The 18,974-nt window shown below is 42.0% G+C and overlaps 1 protein-coding gene across 5 annotated transcripts in view; it reads left to right on the plus strand.

Annotated features, from left to right (window-relative positions):
* Positions 1–100: 100 nt before the first annotated feature.
* Positions 101–18,974, plus strand: part of PARP9 (poly(ADP-ribose) polymerase family member 9) — a 30,242-nt gene continuing 11,368 nt past the window's right edge. Inside the window, exons 1-8 of one of the 5 annotated variants that reach the window (XM_043873826.1) lie at positions 469–557; positions 4,520–4,654; positions 5,692–5,775; positions 6,734–6,767; positions 8,759–9,609; positions 11,628–11,855; positions 13,123–13,338; positions 16,804–16,867. In XM_043873826.1, the coding sequence (XP_043729761.1) occupies positions 5,761–5,775; positions 6,734–6,767; positions 8,759–9,609; positions 11,628–11,855; positions 13,123–13,338; positions 16,804–16,867 (1,408 nt within the window). In that variant the 5' untranslated portion in view covers positions 469–557; positions 4,520–4,654; positions 5,692–5,760. Of the gene's footprint in view, positions 558–4,519; positions 4,655–5,691; positions 5,776–6,733; positions 6,768–8,758; positions 9,610–11,627; positions 11,856–13,122; positions 13,339–16,803; positions 16,868–18,974 lie in introns of all 5 variants that reach the window. The other 4 variants (XM_043873825.1, XM_043873827.1, XM_043873823.1 and 1 more) reach the window with 4 other exon arrangements.

The raw sequence follows: 18,974 nt of genomic DNA on the forward strand, positions 1-18,974 counted from the left end.
TGGGCACTGCGTTGGGGTTGCGCCTGTCAGCAGGAGCCCCCACTTCCTGGCTCCCACCGGACGGTACCAGACTTTCTTCCACCGTCTGTCCTAGATAAGCTTGAACTGGGTCTGCATGGAACGCCCGGGGGGCCCCTCCGGGGACGGCGACTGCCCCCCAGCCCCGGCCCTCAGCTCACCCGCCCTTTGCAGGAACTGCACCCGGAAGGTGTTCGAGTTGGGGTCGCTGCGGTCCAGGGCTCGGACGGTGCACTCCCCGCCGCCCGATTCCCGGCTCTGGAAGTACTTTTCCAGCTTCCATTGGAGGCGGGTGCCGGGATGGAACACCCGCACGAGCAGCGGGGACGGCGGGCAGAGGCTCGAAGCCATGGCTGTCCGCTCGGGGATGGCGCCGCGAGTTGCGACGACGCAGCTGGGCCGGGCCAGGGCAGGGGTGCCTCCGCCCCGCCGCCCTGGGGCGCAAAGTTTCAGTTTCTTTTTCCCGGAGATCCTTCTCGGCTCTTGGCAGAGCCGCACCCCCTCCTCTCTTCGCCGCCCTCCTGGCCGCAGACTGCCAGGTGAGTAGGTCCCATTCTCTGTTCCCGGGGCGGTGGGCGCAGAGGCTTCCCGGGGTCCTCTCCTGCGGGCTCGCGCCGGGGGCGGGGAGAGGCGCGCGAGGGATGGGCGCCCAGTGCTGGGCTTTCCCTGGGGAGGGTGGAGACGGGGCAGATGCTCAAGTCAGAGAAAGTTTCTCCTGAGTTTGTGATTCCTTTTAACTCTTATTGTTACTGTTATTTGCAGGGAAGATGTAATTCACATTCTAAGTTCAGGTTAAACTTACCTACATTCCTAAAAATTTGAATTTGTTCACCTGAATTATGAACACCTGCTCACCTCTCTGTCACTCGGTGCTTTAGACTGGCTCTTCTGGCTTTCCCGCCCTCCTTTCTCCATTTAGCCAACAGTGCTGAACTTCATGGGGGCTTCCCTGGTGGCTCAAGGTTAAAGAATCCGCCTGCCAATTCCGGAGACCCAGTGACACGGGTTCCATCCCTGAGTGGGGAAGATCCCCTGGAGTAGCAAATGGCAACCCACTCCAGTATTCTTGCCTGGAAAATTCCATGAACAGAGGATCCTGGCGGGCTACAGTCCATGGGGTTGCAAAGAATCAGACAGGGCTAAGAAGGTATGCACTGAACGGCACGCTGCCCTGTGTACCATGGTACACAGGTGAGTGCCGAGGTGCCAGACCTCACCTGCTGGTAACTGGAGTCAGACTTGTGACTCAAGAAGCAAAATCTCTCGAAGCCCTCAAGAGGAAGTTTGAAGCAAAGCAGAATCTTAAAAGAGAAGCAGAGGGAGGGATGGGGCTCGTCAAAGACACAGGGACCACTGTATGTGAAGCACAGAGGTAGCACAGAGGCTTTGAAGAGGATGTGATGGATAAGGGAGATGACAGAGGAAGGGTCCAGTGGAATATAATGTGTCTAATAGAAATATTGGGCTTCCCTGGTGGCTCACGTGGTAAAGAATCCGCCTGCAATGCGGGAGACCTGAGTTCGATCACTGGATTGGGAAGATCCCCTGGAGAAGGAAATGGCTACCCACTCCAGTACTCCAGTATTCTTTCCTGGAGAGCGCCAAGGACAGAGGAGCAAATATAATGTGAGCTACATATTAATTTAAAAATTTTCAGTAGCTAGAATTTTTAAAGTACCCACAGGTGAAAATAATTTTATGTTCTTTTGCTCCCTGTATCCTAAATTAACCATTTCAGCATGTAATCAATGTTACATGCTGAATCATACATCAAAATCATACAATCAAAAACTTATTAATGAGATATTTTACACTCTTTTTTTTGTCATCGTTAGTCATTGTAATCTAGTGTTAGCTCACACTTATATCATCTTTCAGTTGTTAAGCCACATTGCCACATTTCAAGTGCTCCAAGAGCTGCATGTGGCTAATGGCCCACACTGGACTGCACAGTTCTAGACGTTGAAAAGTCTTGAAGATCGATAGGGAGATATGGAAGATAGACAGGTAGGGCAAACAGGAGAGTGATATGTCAGATGTGCATTTTAGAAAGGCAGTGTTGGCAACAATGTTGAGGACACATTTCCATGCAAGGGTGAATGGAGGTGGAGAGGCCAGAGATAAAGTTTTTGCACATGTCTGGTAAGACTAGAAATGAGTGAGTCTTTATACAGAGCAATTTGGCTGTACTATCAGAATTATGACTGCATATTCAATCTTATTTTGCAGGTCCAGTTCTAGGAATTTGTCCTGTTGATTGATTAGCACCTGTGTGAAGTGACCTATGTACTAAGTTGTTCTTTACAGCCTTTTTTATAATAGCAAAAGATTAGGAACCCCTTAAGTGTTCTTAAGGGCTTCCCTGGTGGTTCAGATGGTAAAGAATCTGCCTGCAATGTGGGAGACCTGGGTTCGCTGCCTGGGTTGGGATGATCCCCTGGAGGAGGGCATGGCAACCCACTCCAGTATTCTTGCCTGGAGAATCCCCATGGACAGAAGAGCCTGGTGGGCTACAGTTCATGAGGTAGAAAAGAATTGGACACTACTGAGCGACTAAGCACAGCACACAGCGAGTGTCCATAAAAGGGGTTACTAGTAGTTGAATAGCTCACAATGCATCTATATGATGGAATATAGGCTAACATGGACAGATCTCTAGGATACCTTAAATGGAAAAGGCAAGACGCAGAACAGGGCATATTAGATGCTACCGTTTGAGGGTGGGCCCAGGCTCTGAGGAGCACTCTGACCAAAGCTGGTGTCCCAGAGCTTCTTCCCCAAGAGGGCAAAGGCCCAGAAGTGAAGGAGAGTTTGGAGAGCATCAAGTCGTGCCATTTCACAGCACTGAAGTTCTGTGGGAGTGTTAGGTATGTAAAGGGGAGGCTGGGAAACTGAAATTTCAAAGAGACCCTTGGATGCCAGGCTGAAGAGCTTGAGCTTTACTATAGGCAATGGAGTTTGTTGAACGTTTTGAGCAGAGAGTGCTTCTCAATAAATGTCTATTTCATGAGAGTTAAAAAAAAAAATGCTACCTTTTGTGTAAAAATGCCCCTGGAAGGACATTGGTGAAGCTAATAGCATTGATTGCCTCTGGGAAGGGAATTTAGTGAGGGGAGTAGGAGGGAGCCTTTTATACGTTCTAAATTTGAACCAGTAAATGTACCTGGTAACTATTCAAACAATAAAGCATAAAATTAAGTACATTTAAATCTTGAAAGAGAATGTATTGCCATAGCTCAGTCAAGAAGCCCTGAAAGCTGTGAAGTGAAGTGGTATCTGTGGGCACGGAGGGTAGGACCATATCCGAAAGTTATTTAGGTGGACAGGACCCTGTGATGAACTGAATATGAAACAGAAGAGAAGATTCTAGATTTCTGACTTGAGTAGATAAATGGTGTATTGTTTACCAAGCTGTGGAACCCAGGAGATAAAGCATGGATTTTGGAGGGATTGGGTGAGGGTAGGTAGCAATGTGGGGAGTAGTGATGAGATTATGGATCCAGATTTTCAGAGGCTATGTTTGAGGGAACTATGGGACGTTCAGGTAGACTTGAAAAATTAGTCTTAGGAGAGCCATAGCCTAGAATTACAGGTATGGGAGTCATATTTGCAGCTGGTGAGTTGAAGTCATGAGAGTAGATGAGATCACATTTGGAGAGTATATAGAAAGAGTTGAGACATGCCTCTCATAAAGTCCTGGGGCAGCTGATGAAGGTTGAATCCAGTGGAAAGGTCTGTAAAGGCAAAGTGAGAGGTAACAAGAACCAAGGGAAGATGGCACTGGAGAAGCCTAAAAGCAGAGGATCAGGAATCAGATCATGAAATGAATGAAACTAGAGAGAAGGGCCAAATAAGGATTAGAACAGAAGAGAGTCCACTGGGGTTAGCCACCTGGAAGACACTGAGGAGCAATTTCAGAGAACTGGGGTTCCGGAGCCAGACTGCTGTGGGCTGAGCAGGCAGATGGACAGAGTCAACTCCTTCAGCCGCCCATGAAGAGAAAGGAACATAGTAGGACCAGCGATGAAAAGTTGGGAAGGCTTTTGTTGCTGTTGTTGTTGTTAAAATAGAAGAGATTGAGTGTTTTGGGCCATATGCTCCTTTGCTTGTTTCTAATTACTTTGGGGTTAAAAGAGTGCCGCCCCCTACTGACCAGTCGGCCCCAATGCCTTTAAAACTCCCTGGTGGCTCAGTGGTAAAGAACCCGCCTGCAACGCAGAAGACGAGGATTCCATCTCTGGGTCAGGAAGATTCCCTGGAGAAGGAAATGGCAGCTCACTCCAGTATTCTTGCCTGGGAAATCCCATGGATAGAGGAACCTAGCGGTCTACAGTCCATGGGGTCGCAAAGAGTCGGACATGACTGAAGACTAAACACAGCACAGCGCATTGAAAGCAAAACCCCCTGGCAGCCCACAGCCGAAGCCGGCTCAGTTTTCCTTCTTTTGTGAAAACAGCAGTGCCCTCTGGAGGCAAAAATGTGTCTTCTCCTTGCATTTTAGGATTGTACTTGGACTTGCTTTTCCTGACATTGAATAATAATCGTGCTCTGATACTGCAGATAGCTGTTCAAAATTTTCCTTTTGCAAAGCATTAGAAATGATTTCAGAGGCCCTCAGGCAACTGTGTGGCAACAGGTGTGAGTATCTGTGTCTTTAAGGATTTTTATTCTTATTCTCCATAGTCTTTTAATTCTTTTGTTAGAAAAATCATTAAAATGTGTTTTTCCAGGGTTTCTGATTTTTATCCACATAATCCCCTTTATAATTAGAACAGGGATATTTATCACAAATTCAGTAATGTACATCCCCACAGGCACAAATACAGTTTCCTCTTTCTTCAGACACTGTCCAGGGGTCTTCACTCATTCATAGGCTTGTTTTCTTTTTTCTGTCTTTTTTTCTTTTTCTTTTGACTTTCCCATGTCTTATTAACAATCTTTTAGGGTTTAAATTTTTTATTTTGCTGTTGTCTTTTTTCCTGAATGCAACAAATTGTGCAAATTGCAGTGTATTGTCCTTAAGTCATTTTTTAATTAATTAATTTTAACTGAAGGATAATTGCTTTACAATATTGTGGTGGTTTTTGCCATACATCGACATGAGTCAGCCATGAGTGCACATGTGTCCCTCCATCCTGGACCCCCCCTCCCACTTCCCTCCCCACCCCAACCCCCTGGGTTGTCCTAGAGCATGGGCTTTGAGTGCCCTGCTTCATGCCTTGAACCTGCACTGGTCATTGTTTTACATATGGTAATGTACATGTTTCAATAGTGTTCTCTCAAATCATCCTACTCTCGCATAGGCTTGTTTTTCCTCATTACTCTCTGAATGCTGTGCTCACGTGTCGTCATCCTCCTCTTCTAAAAATGTAAACACCTGCTTCATCCTTCAAGACCTGGCCCTAGCCTCACCTTCCCCATACAGATTTCCCTGCCGTAGCCCATACAGCTCTTTGCCTTCTTTGAACTGCCATTATGGTTTCAATTGGAAGCTCTCAGTAAAAGATAAAAGGTAAACAGTAACAACAGAAGCAAAAACAGTGTTTGCACCTTCACCAATGGAATGAAAAATAACTCAAGATCAGAAATCATCTTTAGTCTTCCTGTTGTGTATCCTCACCAAATTCCCTAAGATACTCATCAGTGCTTATGCATGCTTCTATTCATTCCTAGAAGGGGACTGCCTGCCATATTTGGGAAACGCAAAACAGCAAACATTGAAAGACCTCAGAGACCTGGAAGATGGACTTTTCCAAGGTAAAAAGCATAAATGTAGAAGTAATAAACTTTGATCAGCACATGAATAGTTCTTCCTATGATAGCAAAAATAGTGGGATTTTCAGTTTATACCTGGCATTCTTGTTTGGTTTTAATATCCCAGTAAAAGTTTTCTCCTTGCCTCATGTGAGAGATGGGGAATCAAGAATGTGCTAATATAATCAACAGAGTCAACATGAGGATGGGTGATTTTTTCAGAATGTTGCCTCAGTATCATTTTTATTTTCTCTGCTCAGCAATTCTACTTTTGTAACATGAGGAGTGGAGAAGGAAATGGCAACCCACTCCAGTATTCTTGCCTGGAGAATCCCAGGGACAGAGGGGCCTGGTGGGCTGCCGTCTATGGGGTCGCACAGAGTCAGACGTGACTGAAGCGACTTAGCAGCAGCAGCAGCAGCATGAGGGAAGGAGGTGGAGGGAGGGGAAATAAAAGTAAGGGACTAGGAAAAAGGCACCTCATTGGTTTATCCTGAAAATTCCACATTCAGGCTCATGTTATTACATAAGCCATTGAAAGTGGGTCCTTTCAGGTTGATGGGGAGGTGAAGCTGATGAGGCTTTTGTCCCCATGTCTTCTATTCTGTCTAGAAGAACCCCACAAGCCTTTGGAGATTGGAGTCCTCTCTGAGAGTTTGGGGTCTTTTTGGTCTGTGACCTTTGAGCCTTTTCAGGTGGTAATCGCCAACCCTTCATCTCATCCAGAATTAAAAGTACATCGGCCTCTAGGGAAGAGGGGTAGAGTCAGTGTTGACTGGAACACTTAGTATTTCAAGTATTCCAGGCACATTGATCAAACAAATGTGTTCCCCTTCCCCCCTCCAACCCAGTGCTCTTAGGAAGGTTTCTGTTGCTTTGTGTTTATGAAACTGTATTTGTCATCAGTAATCTGTAAATTATTCCGTCTCGATGTTTTTGAAACCACTCTCGCTTTTCACAGGGTGTTGGAGCAGCAGCTGACAGTGAGAAATCAGGTAGGATTACCTCACTGTCACTCTTGCCTCAGAAAATCTTTGCTCAGATCTTTCCTCAGTGGAGAAAGGGGAATACAGAAGGAGACTGTCTTCCCCACCAGTGCTCAGGTGCGTGACGGCAGGACCTTGTGGGGACCCAGCGCATGCCTCAGAGAGGGACTGCTTCGAAGGTGGTGTGGACCCGGCAGATGCGTGTCTCTAGGGCTCCCGTTGACCCTGTCCTTTGCCCACAAGATGGGAGACTCTTCTGACCACAGCCCTAGAACTAAAACTGGCACGAGAGGTGACCCACTGATTGTCTTCTTGCTCAGCAAGGCTTTTAAGAGCCAAGTGGAACCTGCCTCATCCTCAACGGTGACCCCCTTGAGATTTTCAACCATAGCACAAGCCTATAGGCTCTGACTACTCATGTGCTGCTGCTTTGGGGTAATTGAGGCCATTAAAGGTCTTTCTAGGTGGCTCAGATTAGAAATGGGAGTTGAAGTAAAAAGTAATCAATTACTGTTGTTCAGTTGCTAAGTTGTATCTGACTCTTTGGGACCTCATGGACTAGGCTAGACTCCTCTGTATTCCACTATCTCCCGGAGTTTCCTCCAATTCATGCCCATTGTATGGGTATGCTATCTAACCATCTCATCCTATGCTGCCCCCTTCCCCTTTTGCCTTCAATCTTTCCCAGTCAGTGAAATTACTATATTGTATCTATTTTAGGACACAGATTTTTTTCAGGTCTCTGAAATAAGGCTGCTCCCTATCTACTGATAGGTTTAGTTGGCATCATTTTTCCTTTCTTGGTGGCATATAATAATGCTTTAGACCCCATGAACTACAGTGTCACAGGTAAGGTTCTCCAGGAAGCAGAAAATGAGATGGAGTTAGGAATGCCTGAAGGCTTATTGTGAAAGGAAAAGAGAAGAAACTGGATTGGGCAGGTGGAGCCATCAGACTGTAATGAAAATCTGGCAAAGCTCTGCCAGCCTAAGATTGCTCTTGGGCAAAGTTGGACATCAGTGGCCTTGTCCAGCTATTGATGGAGCCATCCTGAGAATAATGTGACCTGGGCTGGAAAGCTGAGGGGTTAACACCTGGAGGCTGTTGGCTAATCATACTCCCCGCTTCACTGAAAGAGGTTATGAGCAGCTAGCGCATCATCTTGCTGCCACCTGCAGAAAATACTTTTTAGGCAATCAGTTTTATTTCCACCAAAATCATGCTACAAAACTAGAATATGATGAATTATTATTTACCATCCTATTGTCAGTGCTTCTCCCATCTCCTGGACCATGCCCCCAGGAGCATCCTCAACCAATGACTGATAGAAACAGGGTAACTATCCCAGCTCCTTCACCCCTCTGGTGATACAATTCTAAGACCCATGGTCCACACTGGCCCTCTGTGGAGTTCAGCTTCATTTTCTTTGTAACATCCCCTTTATTCATTTCTTTCCTTTCCCTGTCTCACTTTCCCACTTGATTCTTCCCATCCCATGCCCTTGGTGTTTTCTGGGATAACCTCCCAAATAAACTTATACTCAACCCCTACCTCAGAATCAGCTTCTAGGAGAACCCAAGCCAAGATGTTGACAAAGGCAAACAAGTTATAAATAAAGCCTCCACATATTTTTGACTAATAATTAAGTCTAAAACTTGTGCTTTAAGCGTGGGTCTTCCCAAACTCACTATTTTTATATAGGTTTTTAAAATCTACGAACCTTGATAAGCAGTTTCATACCACCATCATTACATCATGGTGGCTACTACTTATTGGGTATTTACTGTATGGCAGGCACACAACTAAGCATTTTATGGTGATACCATGGAAAACTCTTGGATATCCTTGGTCTAAGGAATAAGGGAGAAACAGGAAGAGGCCTAGAAGAAGTTCATCTCTCTTTTTGCATAGAGGAAGCTCAGTCTCCTGGTGAAGTAGGATTATATCCTTTACAAAGGACCCCTTGCTCATTTATTTTTTTATCTTCTCTCCTTTTCCAGAGATTGATACTCTCAGAGGAAACTACAGTCAGCAAATTTCTGTTAGTCATGACAACTTCAAAATTTTAAAAAATAATGAGAGTCTGCTGTGTGAAGTCCTCCAGAATAAATTTGGCTGTAACTTTACCCTGGTGTCTCCGGCCCGGGAAGGTAACAATGAGTCTCTACGAGTCTTCAGAAAAATGCTGACTCCCAGGGTAGAGTTATCTGTCTGGAAGGACGACCTTACCAGACATGCTGTTGATGCTGTGGTGAATGCAGCCAATGAAGAACTCCTGCATGGAGGGGGCCTGGCCCAGGCCCTTGTGAAAGCTGGTGGCTTTGAAATCCAAGAGGAGAGCAGATCATTTGTTTCCAAATACGGCAGAATTCCAACTGGTGAGATAGTTACCACAGGAGCAGGGAAGCTTCCCTGCCGATACATTATCCATGCTGTTGGGCCTCGGTGGGCATTGATGGATGGCCGGGAATGTATTGATAAACTGCAAAGAGCCATTATTAATATTTTGAATTGTGTCAGCAGTAAAAATTCTATGAACATTAAGACAGTAGCAATTCCAGCCCTGAGCTCTGGGATTTTCCAGTTCCCTCTGGATCTGTGTACAGAGACCATTGTGCAAACTATCAAGTTTTATTTCCAAAGTATGCCAATAACCAGTAATTTGAAAGAAATTCACCTGGTAAGCAATGAGGACCCTACTGTTGCTGCCTTTAAACTTGCTTCAGAAATCATCCTAGGAAGGAATGAGCTGGAATCCTGGGTAAGTCAAGGAGCCACCCAGCCTTTCAATACTATGGTTGTGAACAACATGACTCTTCAGATTGTCCAAGGCCTCATTGAAAGGCAGGAGGTAAGTCTTTGTTTTATTCTCTTTCACTGCCAAAAGGGATCCCTGAACTGTGTATTAGCTAGCAAGTATGTTTTCAGCATATACTATTTCAAACATGGTTTAGAAAGTATCTTATTTAGTTTAAGAGTATGGATTTCAGAGCCAGACCATCTGGATTTCAATATTAGCTTTGCCATTTACTAACTGGATGACCTGAATTGAGTTACTTTACCTTTTGGTCCTCAGTTTCTTCATCTGTAAAATGAGGATAATAATAGCACTTATATCTCAGAGTTGGAATCAGAACACATAAACTGCTTAGAATAGAACTTGGCATGTGATAAGTATTTATAATTATTATCATTATTCTCAAGCACCGTGAGAAAATAGAACAATCTTTGATTCTAAAGAGGTAAAAATCTACTATATTCTTTTCCTATAGAAAGATTCTCTAGTTGAAAAGTCTCACTGGGGAGACAAACCATCTGAATATTTCTAAAGCAACCTATCAGTAATAATAAAAAGTCTCAATACAAAGTGAATTCATAATATTTCAGAGCATGTACATTTTGTCACAAGACTGGAATGTAGTAGATCAAGAAGGATTATTTCAAAAGATGTGAGTTTGCATTTGATCTCAAGTTATGATGGTTATGAATTGGCAGAAGAGGGCTGGGTGGTTAGAATGACTTAGCAGAGAGATACAGAGAAATTGACAGATCAAAAGTGATAGGCTGGACTAGTCAGGAGTACTAGGTAGAGCTGTAAATTGTATGTGAGTCTATGGTTCTGTGCCAGCGGCTGTGGAGGATATAAATTGTAACTTAGCATTTAGCCAGGAACAGTAGGGCACAAAGGTGAGGGCATTGACAGGCAGGGGAGAGAGTCAATGTAACGGTGAACCAGGTATTTCTGGATTAGTGCAGCTTCTCTACCAGGCAGAGAGCACCTTGACGGTGGGGACTGTCACTTGTTCATCTCTGAAACCCTGGAGCTGGGCTCTGGGCATGCATGTTGGTGTTCAACAAGTTACTGACAAATAACTGAAAGGAGGCAGCAGAGAGCAGGGGTTGCAACAGAGGAAGAGAATATAAGGCTATATTCTCTATTTCCCCCATGGATCCGTGACTCTCCTGTGGCCATAGTCAAACAGAATTAATCACAAGTGAAAAAATTCCATTTGTTGCTTGCAAGACAATTAGAAAGAAGACTGAGGGGACCCCATGAGATGAAATATTTATTTGATAAATCATTAATATGCCAATTTAAAATTAAAGTGGGAACATCCTGGTTGAATAGCTTATTCCTTTAACTAAAATTTTATTATATTTAATTATTATCAACATTAAGAATTTTAAAATTTGTAAAGGGTGCCAGTGCCTCCAACTTGCAAATTCTGATTGCACTTTCAAAGTGACACATTCATTAATAACCACAAGTAACATAAGTTACCCCCAAAAGGAGCCAAAGCCATCAAGATGAATTAGGGGGCTCTGGGGACCCCCACCAAGAGGGAGACCTACTTCCCACTGTAAACTTTTTCATCTCATTTGTGTTTTTCTTTAACCACGTGCTACTTACCTTGAAAAGCGCGAACTATAGGGGGTAAAAGTTTCCTTATAAATTTTATTTCCACTCTGTGTAACACAACATTCACATTCACATAGAAACAGTGAAAAGTGAAGACAGTAGATTATAGAATGAAACCACTTATTGATAAAGCTTAGAACAAATCATAGAAAAAGTTCTGAATCTGGGAATATTGGGAGTATAAGCCAGCAAGGGGCTGACAGATGTTTGCAATAAAAATTGTATCATCTACATGTTTAACATAATTTCTGATTAGCACGAACAGACTTAACAGTAATCAAGTGATCACTCTTTGGAAACTTTATATCTGTTATTAAGTTGATAGTTTTGTGGATTTAGGATCTTCAAAAGTATTTTTCAAAGCTCTTCAGGAAAATAAATATCTAAATTAGTCATTTAAGAAAAAGTAATTTAACACTGAACCCTGTTCATTTTTTTTCCCTTTTCAGACAGATGTAATTGTTAATTCTGTGTACTCCTGTAATAGTCTTAGTGCTGGGGCTGTGTCAAAATCAATTCTAAAAGCAGCCGGAGATGAAATAGAGCAGGAATTATACCCAAATATAACTAAGACACCACTAGATTCCCCGGTGGTACTGGTCACAAGAGGATTTAAATTGTCTTGCAAATACATATACCATGTGTTATGGACTTCAGGATATTCTGAACAAAAACTGGTAAGGTCAAAATAAATTTATCTTTCTGTGTCTCCAAAGTCTATATAATAGTCTGTTGAATTTCCATTATGTCATGACATTCATGATATGTTATTGTCAAGTGGAATATTCCCCATTCTCTACTACTCCTGTGAATACCTGAAATATTAAACAGATGTTGTGGTCGCAAATTATCTTAAGAAGTTTAATTTAAATTATCGCTTAGTCCATGTCTGAATTTTAAGTGGGCATACCACAGATGGACACAAACATCAGGGCTCCCTGTCTACACACTTGTTCACCTCCGCATCCAGTGGCGCTACAGGCCTCTTCTTACATAGGGGCCAGGGATTCAGCCTCTTCATATCTCCTGCCATCTGTTAAATCCCAGGAGGACCTGGGATCTCCCTTCTAATACCATTCCAGTCACATCTGTTACCTGTGAGGTCTTCCCTGTGGTGAAGCACCTGTGGTAAAGCTTAGCTTTCTGGCTGACTCTACAACTGAGCGGTATAAATTACATACATTAGGGACTAGGGGGAACCTACTGAAATGTAGAGAGAGGGAAACTTAATCCCCTTTTCTGTCTTTGTCCATATTTATTTTATCACCATTTCTGATCTTCTCTTGTCTAGAGAGCCCTCAAGTCCCAAATTGGTCCTCTAGTCACTCTGCTTTTTCCAGTCCCTCAGTTTTCCAAGGTCCTTGCACATCAGTATAATCTTCTTACATTAGTATAACTAACATATTAGTATATTAGTATAATGTAAGAAGGTTATCCAGTAACCTTCCTACTATAGTGTTGTTTGAATGTTGAAATATTGATGGAAGTTTAAATCTGCCAAAAATAAATTACATGACAGATCTTAATGACTTTAAATAAATGTTGACCACTTACTTTAACCTCTCCCTCCTTTATTAAAGCTCTTTATGTTGATCCAGAAGTGGCAGGTAAGTGGGGATGAGTTGAAGATTGGCTCTCTAATCCGGGGAGAAGGCTGAATAAATTGAGGGTAATCCCAGTGCCCAAATGTCTTGAATGGCACAAAATGTACCAGTCAGTCACTTCAGTTTCTCAACCCTTTCATTTCTCATCATCTAACCTTATAGCTGTAATGGGTCCCCTGTGGAGTGGTACCTTTCCTGTTCTCTGAGGAGGCATGGGCATGGCCTGAGGAATACTGGAGGTTGGCATTGTAAAATATGGGCAGGATTAAGGGGTAAGTGGGTAAGTGAAGTCTTATTTTTGACTCAAAAGACTAATCTTAAATTTGTGGTTTTCCTATAGACATTGAAAGCTGCGATGAAGAAATGCTTGGAAAACTGCCTTGAACTAAATATAACTTCCATTTCCTTCCCTGCCTTTGGGACTGGAATCATTGGAATGAAGAAGAGTGAAACAGCAGAGATTATGTTTAATGAAGTTTTGATATTTGCCAGACAAAATTTTCAACAATTAGCTGTAAAGTTTGTGATTCTCCCCGAAGAATTGGAGACATATAAGGTAAGTTAATATCTTAGAAATGTCCTGCAGTTCGTTCACATTCATTTACTCAACAACATCTATTTAATATCTCCAAAGTAAGATACAGGGTTTGTTAAGTGCTGTGGAACATGATGATGGTCTAACTTGGTGAGATGTAATTTTTATAAATCATTCACCTCTGACTTAGTAAGGAATGTCATTGTAGAAGCCATGTCTACCCCACTACCTAGCTTTTCCCTTGTCCTTTGTTGGCATTTATTCTCCCTCTGCTCCTTAAAGGTATGCAACCTCCTAGTTTTGTGGGGTCCTTTGCTCCTCCCCTTCTCGTTCCCACCTTCCAGCCTGTTCTACATGTGGGTAGTTGCCATTTTCTCTCTCTCTACAAGAAAACAAGCTTAGACTTGTTCTAACTCACACTTCCCTGGAACAAGTGTAAATGTTCTTATTCCTCCTGCTGCCTTGCTAGACAGGGGGAGGTTTGTAGTGTTTGCTGATTTCCATTGCTGTCCTCAAGCTATCTATGTTACATCACTGGAGGAGAAATCGGAAAGAGACAGTCACTGTGGAGTCTCATGAGCCAGTGTAAGCCAGCTCCAGTACACCACTGTCTCATCCACAGCTGACCTGCAAAATTGGTGAATTACCCAGTGATGCAGCTTATCTTCTTGACAAAATTAAACATCCAGTCATTCAAATGAAGTTCACCAATTCCACCTGCCACCCACTGCAGAAGACTATTACTAGGCCCAGATAGGTGCTCAGAATACATCCCTGGGCTGTCCATAAAGCACCATATCCCTGTAAAAGGAATTAGCCACAAGTAGAAAAGAAAGTGGGGCTTCCCTCATAGCTCAGTCAGTAAAGAATCCTCCTGCAATGCAGGAGACCTGAGTTTGATTCCTGGATTGGGAGGATTCCCTGAAGAAGGAAATGGCAACCCACTTCAGTATTCTTGCCTGGAAAATCCCATGGGATTCTGGCAGAGGAGCCTGGCAGGCTACAGTCCGTGGGGTTGCAAGAGCTGGACACGACTTAGCAACTAAACCACCACAGAAAAGAAAGTGCTCATTCTCATCAACATACAAACAAAAATGTAAATTGCAGTTCAACAATACAGAAAAGATCAACCATAGTTTGAGAGCTCCCCTGGGGGACAATAACAAAAGTAGTTGCCATGAGTTGCATCATCCAGGTACTGTGCCAAGAAGAAGCTAGCTATTATTGTCATCTCCATCTTGCAAGTGGGACCAGAGATTAATATGTACATACCTAGTCCAGTGGCTGAGCCAAGAGTCCAACCTCTATCTGTTGGTCTGACCCTAAAGTCTGTGTTCTGAAACACTAAACAAAAATATAGGGAAGAAAATATCTTGAAAGATGATACAGCTTTCAGTATTGTGACTCAAAGGAGATTATCTTAAAAGGTAATTTATATCGTACCCTGAACACTGACCATTCCTTCAGGCTTTTTTTCAGTGTTAACACTACATTTTAGGACTTCCCTAGTGGCGCGCATGGTAAAGAATCTGCCTGCAATGCAGGAGACTCGTGTTCAATCCCTGGGTTGGGAAGATCACCTGGAGAAGGGAATGGCAACCACTCTAGTATTCTTGCCTGGGAAATCCCATGGACAGAGGAGCCTGGTGGGCTATATAGTCCGTGGGGTCACAAAGAGTTGGACACGACTGAGGGACTAACACTTACTTACTACATTATATCCATGTGGAAGTATGACATGTGCATACACATATGTATACTCCTCTAGTCTTTTGCTAAGCACACCTTTTCCTCCTAAATAAGTCTTTCAACAAGGAGTTTATGTTCAGAAAGAACAGAGGGTAGTTTGCACACTTCTTCACGGGGGGCATTACTTTGGCAAGGTCCCTACAATCCAGAGAATGGGTTTGTCAGACATCTAGAGTTGACCTGACTCAGGAAGACCAGCGTATACTGAACTTACGTTAAAGTGATACTTATATTCACATACTGATGAATTTCCAATTCATGAATAATAATGAGCAAATAACTCCCCAGCTGACCTATATACTGTGTTCATTAGTATTTCATGATGATAAGGCTCCTGGGTGGTGCTGAGTATCTACAAAAGGCAATGGATAGTCATTCATTTGGTTATTTAACAAATATGTGTTGCATGTCTACCTTGTGCCAGATATTACGTCTCCGAATAAGAAACTCCTTACTAGGAACACTCCTCACATTCTTCACATGAGTTGTTGGTCTTTTGTGGACAGAACTGGGAAAACTGCCAAGTTCTTGCCATTTGGATCTGCATTTCCAAACTGCTTGTTATCCACACCTTCTAAATTTTTGCTCCTGATTAAGTTACAGTTTTCTTTCATTTTCAATTCAAAAGGCTTGCCTCATTGATTTCTAACCCAGGAATGCATACTGACTTTAAGTGAGTTTGGAAAAGAGCCGATTTTTATCCATTTTGTGTTTGACAGCTATTATTAGTCCATTTATCAGCAGATAATATTATCTTGTTTATTTTGGAGGGCAGGGAAGCTCCTCCCTGTTATGACCACTCCAGGTACTAAATAAATATGAGGGCTTTTTTGCTATGGAAATAGCAATTGCAAATATAATTTTTGAAGAAAAACTGCTACAGGTTAAGAAACTTCATTATTAAAGTTCAGATGAAATGAAGATTCTAGACTTTACCTCATTATCTACCATCTTTTTCAATGAAGAATTACTGTCAATTGCATCAACTTTAAACAAAGAAGACCCTGTGTGTGGTGGTTCCAAACCCTAGGAGAGATGAGTTTTTTCAAATGGATACTATGACAAAGGATCTACATGGCAATATACATAAATGTCTGTGTGCATACTGTCATATAATAATAATTAAAACAATAGCTAACATATTGAATATTTATATTTTCAATATTTATTGAATATTTACAATTCAACGTATTGAGTATTTACAATAACCTGGGTATAATTTTAAGCACTTTACAAGAACTGATCATTCAGTCTACAGCATGGTGTGCATGTAAGTTTTAAAAATGAGTTTGTTTTATTGATTACAAGAACATCTGCCACTATTTGTCTTCTTCAGTGATATAGCCACACCTTTAGTTCAGTGCCTAATATATAATTTGTGATTGTCATGTTGAGTGTGTGTGCTCAGTCATGTCTGACTCTGCAACCCCATGGTAGCAAGGCATTATTATCTATGAATGATTATATTTTGCTTTGGGATGTACATTCTTTTTTATGCCAGATTTTAAGAGTTTTTCCTTTCCATTTTTCCTATACTTGTTTCCCCTCTAGCGATTGTAGCGCTGCATTGGCTGTTCCCGAGGACTTTTGAAAGGTCGCTTTAGATTTGTGACAGTGGGAATAGGGGATAACAGAGTGGGTGAGGCCAGGCATGGTGAGTGCAAGTAAAGAGGGGGGTTTTGATGACAGTAGCTAAAGCCCCACTTAGGACTCTCCGCTCTGTTTTGCTTCTTGCAGGCTTTCAGCGCTGAAATGGAAAAGAATAAGTTCAAGCTGCAGGGTCCCAACAATTACCCTGGTGGTAAGTAAGAAACTGATGGGTCTAGAAATATAGTCTCCCACTGTAGGCTCATTCTATTCTTGATCATCTGAACTAATGGTGGGGAGAAGATGAATACATAAGCCACTTATGTTTCATTGCGCTCCTGCCTGGATACCTGTGTGCTCTATACCTGGCCATGATTCTATTTTTGCTCATCCTAGTTTCATGATATGAACAGAGAGAGGCTAAGTTACAGTCACAGTAGGTAATTCACAGTGTGGGTAGTTCATTCACAAAAATCTGGGCTATATTTTTTTTCATGAGCTTACTAAACCAGTCTTTCTGTTTTGAATGGAGTGATGTCTAAATGGGGTTACTCGTTAGTAATCATAGAAAATACATCTCAGTAATACCAGATAATAATAAGTAGATTAACCCAATGCTAGTCACCATGAGTAATCAGTGGGATCATGATGGAAACTTTAAAAAACAAATAAAAATATGTATGGCCCAACTCTACAGATTCTAATTCAGGAACTCGGGGGCTGGGCCAAGCATGTATATTTTTCAATGCTTCCTGGTCAGTTTGGTTGCTGAACCAGATTTGGGAATCACTGGATTAAACCAGTGCTGGTTGTTGTTGGAGAAGAATTAACTTTGTCTTATAACTTCCTTTAGAGGAGTTTGAGTAGACTGAGATGGAATTGTGTCATGACAATTTAGATATGTAGTTCTGAAATAGTCTTTTTTTAAAAAGTATATATATATATATATATATATATATATATATATATATATATATACACACACTTGTTTTGGGGGGGGGCTGTGCTGGGCAACATGTGGAATCTTATTTCCCTGACCAGGGATCAAACCTGTACCCCCTGCAGTGGAAGCACAGAGTCTTCATAACTGGACTGCCAGGGAAGTCTCCTGAAATAAACTTGTACTCCACAACATTTTATAGATGTTAAGAACCCCAGACATTCAACCAGCAATAGAAACTTTTAGGACATTTTCCATTTGGATCAAGACGATTTGCTTATTCCCTTTAATATAGGAGTTAACTTATGGATGTTCAGTGTCCAGTAGTGTTGGAAATGAAGAAAAGGGAACTTTAAGAGCTCTGGCCTGTGACTGCCCCTCTTATGAGCCCATTTATCTATCTGTATAATGATGAGAATGACAGTGTGGTGAGGATAACTGGAGATTATATATGTAAAAATGTTCTATAAATTATGCAGCATTAAACAAAGGCCAGGGGATAAATAATGAATGAGAGAATGGACAAACTCCTCAGGTGACCTAGAAGAGGGAGGGATGCCCTGTAGCTGGAAGGGTGCAAGAATGAATTCATGGACAAGACGGTTCTAAGTTGCTCTTTGAAGATGGCAAAATTTTTCTCTTTTTCTTACAGAATATTTTTTATTGCTATTATACTTTATTTTATTGGAGGATAATTGCTTTACAGTGTTGTGGTGGTTTCTGCTATATGTCAATGTGAATCAGTCATAATTATATATATATCCCCTCCCTTTTTAGCCTCCCTTCCCAACCCTGGCAAGATTTTTCAATGGCCAGAGTTGGGTTGTTGGGGTTAGGGCACCCAAAGTGAAGAAAACTCACAGAAGCAAACAAATGCTGTGCATGTTTGGCAAACCACGGTGACTCTAGAGAAGCTAGATAGTAGGAGTTTTAGGAGACAATAATATGGAAGAGGAACAAATGTCCCTATATCATGAATCTGAAAAATGGGGCCAGGCATTGCCATTTACTTCAGTAATTCTTGAGGATATCTGTAAAGAAATTATAGCACAGGTTAATAACTGACATTAATGATGATGATGATGATCTCAGATAATTAAGGAAAAGTTAGACTATTTAGGAAGGCAGAGAAGCATGTTTCCATTATAAATATTTAACTAACAAATAAAATGAAATAGGTTTTGGTCCTAAAAGAGACTCTATTAGTGTTTTGAACAATTTAGTTACCTGGAAGAGCAACTCTTCTCTCCTGATAATGATGGATAAATGAAATATCACCATGTGTTTTTTAAATTTTCTCCTAAAAAGTAATATAAGCTCCCAAATAGAACAAGGGTTTTTTTTTTCTACTTTCAATTTATTTTTATTTTATTTTTTTTCC

This window comes from Cervus elaphus, chromosome 19 (genome assembly GCF_910594005.1).
Source record: "Cervus elaphus chromosome 19, mCerEla1.1, whole genome shotgun sequence".
Taxonomy (NCBI): Eukaryota; Metazoa; Chordata; class Mammalia; order Artiodactyla; family Cervidae; genus Cervus; species Cervus elaphus.